The following is a 3047-nucleotide window of genomic DNA, read 5'->3' as shown; positions in this document are numbered from 1 at the left end:
CTTGGAATCCATAATCCTTTCAGAATGGATAGTAGTGATGACTCTACACAAACATATTAAATAATGATTCTTATTTTAAAAAAGCATATCCGTGATTATGATAAAAATATTTTAATATAAATTTTATTGGATTGTGTTCTGTTTAATTTATTTCTTTTATTTTGTTACATATATGTTATTTAAACATGTTCATAAAAATTTTTTAAATAAAGTAATTTTAATAGAAAATTATTTGATGCTTAGATTTCTTCGATATCCATATCTGTTGACACATTGTGATGCAATCTTATCAACTTAGGATACATATATATATACAGTTAAACAAATGGACTGCAATATTTCCTCGTCATTATAGAGTGCTCGTTAAAAAGCAGGTTTGTGAAAAATTGCAAATGTTCATGCATACTTATTAAATTATAAATAAAATATTTACATTGCTTGTTATTTCGATACAGTACAAAAAAAAAGTTAGTAATTTTGCTACGAATTGTCTTATTGTTCTTCGGATAAGACTCGTGGCTCAAAAGCATCGCCAACCCTGCTTTTGTAAAAATTTCACATTTATGACTCGCACTAACTTTCTAATGTCTTTGGAAATATTAAACAAACTTTTAAAGAAAAAATTGGTGAGGTGGAAATATATAGATATAGCGCAAATCACAGAAATTACTCTCTAACAGCGAGTTCTGCTCCAATGGACTTAACATTGTACCAATGAAGTATTTTCAATTTGCTCATTATAAGTGTGTTTAACTGTATATAGAATGTTGCTACAATTTTTATTTTATATATGATGCTCTGCATTTAAATATGAAAGTCTTTTTAATGATTTGCATTGTAGTCATTTGACCTTTTTTAAATGAACTACAAAAAAAAAAATTTATAATGAAAAAGAATATTAATATCTGTTTTATACTAATGAAATTGTTGAACAAACCAAAAACCAAATCAAAAAATTCATTGGATTACCTGCTTAAAACTTGTACTTATAAATTAATACAAAATCAAATAACTTATAATTTTATTCAAAATACATTCATTTTAATTTGTCCTTGTATAAAGACACCTAAAAAAAAAGGTCAATAGGTCATAACAAATGTAATGTTTTACACATACTTTAAACTGACAGTTCATCATTGTCAGAAACTTTTTTTAAAAAATTATATGAGTTGTGTCAAATTAATAATTAAAAAAAAAATAATAATCACAACATGTGATACAGATACTAATATGTACAGGGAAGACAAGAACTCTCTGTATCTAGTTTTAACAAAAAAATTGCCCCCAAAATTACTGAGGATTTGAAAAATCAAAGAAAGAAAAAAAAGGAAATAGAATAGCTGTGATTTGTTCTGTTTCTCTTAGGTTCAAAAAATTAGTTATAAAGGTTATTCAGCTGAAAACGTACAGTTTTTTTATAGCAGCCCCATCTGTTGATAAAATTAGTAACTAATTTTGAAATTTAATTAAAAATTTACTTAGCTTTCATTCCAATCTTTCTTCAATTGATTTTTCAAATGGTCAGTGGTTTTCAGGATACTTAGAAGTGATGGATCTTATTGATATCAAATTATGTAGTATTAACAATATAAAATATCAGAAACATCAACTTAATATTAAAATTATATTCACAAACTTACTCAAGCCAGAGATATAATTTGATACTAAAATAAAAAATATACAAATCCCATACAATATCCATGACTACATTTCATTAACTAACATTTTAAAGGCACCAGAAAGAAGAAAAAAACACTTTGTGTCATCTAATTATAATTTAGCCTTTATGAAACTTGAAAAATTAACACTAAAATTGATAAAAACTAAGTGAACTTTTGTCTACATACTAAAAACTGACTTGCAAGAAACAACTATATTTTAGTATAGTTTCAAGCATTAAATAGTTGATTCTAGAGAAAATCATGAAAGTTACAACTATATACAAGTCTTTATCTTGCTTTTTAGTGTCAACTTGACCAGAAATTCTCACTGCTTACAGTCAATAAGTACCAAAAAAAAAAAAATCGCAAATTCACTCTTTTATCTAAGTTGTCGTTTAGAATGCGGGGCTTTAGACTTCTTTGAGGACCATTTCTCCAAGTTGGCACGATATTTTTCCAGATACTGTTGAGTATCGATAGACATAAGAGCAGGAGACATACCATATTTTGTTTCAGTAGAGTTATACCAATCATTTGTACGTGGGGGACCAATATCGGTACATCCAGATTTAGGACATACATAATCAGAGTCCTCACTTGTACTGGCAGATGTAGACGTCTCTGAATGTCTTTGTGATCTGAAAGAAAGAGTCAAATATATCAGAAATTTCTCGAAACTAATATGTTTCAGATATGTAATAGAAAAGAAAAAGAGATTTTTTTTGTTCAAACAATTTTAAAAGCAGACTTTATCTTTATTTAAATGCTGCCTCATAGACGAAAATTATAAATTTGCTATATAACTAACAGAATTCTTTCACACTCTCTTCTTTTATATATAAACAAAAAGTAACCAAATTATCTTTAAATAATGAAATATATAATATATATATATATATAAGAAAAAAATGAAGATAAAACAAAGGAAAATTATAGGCATATGAAAAAAGGGGGGAATAATAATTAAAAAAAAATTACTTAATTATCAGTCCTAAATTTCATAAAATTCCTGTAAAATTTAGAACTATCGCATGTGGATCTAATACTTATTTAACTAAACCTGGCACCATTTTCTCTAACTACTTAAATAAAATTATTAACAATATTACTAAAGAAGGTTTCTCTTGGATTATCACTAATAATCAACCGATTTTAGATTTCATTAAACATAATAAAATTAATTCTATTGCGACTTTTGATTTCCAGGATCTTTTCAATAGCATTCCCCTTTCTAAACTAAAAGATGTTCTTTTGAATTATTACTATGATTTTAAAAATATCCTTTGTTGCGATTTTGATTAATTTTTGTCTTTTTAATAATTATCTTTACAATGGAAAGGATATTTTTCTTCAAATTGATGGAATACCACAAGGATCTAATTATTC

General features: G+C 26.1%; 2 protein-coding genes across 2 annotated transcripts in view; one reads left to right on the top strand and one right to left on the bottom strand.

The window, feature by feature from the left end:
• Positions 1 to 231, top strand: part of LOC107441882 (DNA ligase 4) — a gene marked incomplete in the record, with an annotated part of 30993 nt that extends 30762 nt beyond the window's left edge. Inside the window, 1 exon segment of the mRNA XM_043040597.2 lies at positions 11 to 231. Coding sequence (XP_042896531.2) covers positions 11 to 60 — 50 coding nt within the window.
• Positions 232 to 1004: 773 nt separating this feature from the next.
• The window catches only part of LOC107441891 (uncharacterized), an 18579-nt gene continuing 16536 nt past the window's right edge, over positions 1005 to 3047 (bottom strand). Inside the window, exon 7 of the mRNA XM_071185617.1 lies at positions 1005 to 2299. Within this exon, the coding sequence (XP_071041718.1) occupies positions 2041 to 2299 (259 nt within the window). The 3' untranslated portion in view covers positions 1005 to 2040. The remainder of the gene's footprint in view (positions 2300 to 3047) is intronic.

The sequence above is a fragment of the Parasteatoda tepidariorum genome, chromosome 9, assembly GCF_043381705.1.
Source record: "Parasteatoda tepidariorum isolate YZ-2023 chromosome 9, CAS_Ptep_4.0, whole genome shotgun sequence".
In the NCBI taxonomy this organism is placed as follows: Eukaryota; Metazoa; Arthropoda; class Arachnida; order Araneae; family Theridiidae; genus Parasteatoda; species Parasteatoda tepidariorum.
This window is presented reverse-complemented; position numbering and strand designations above follow the sequence as displayed.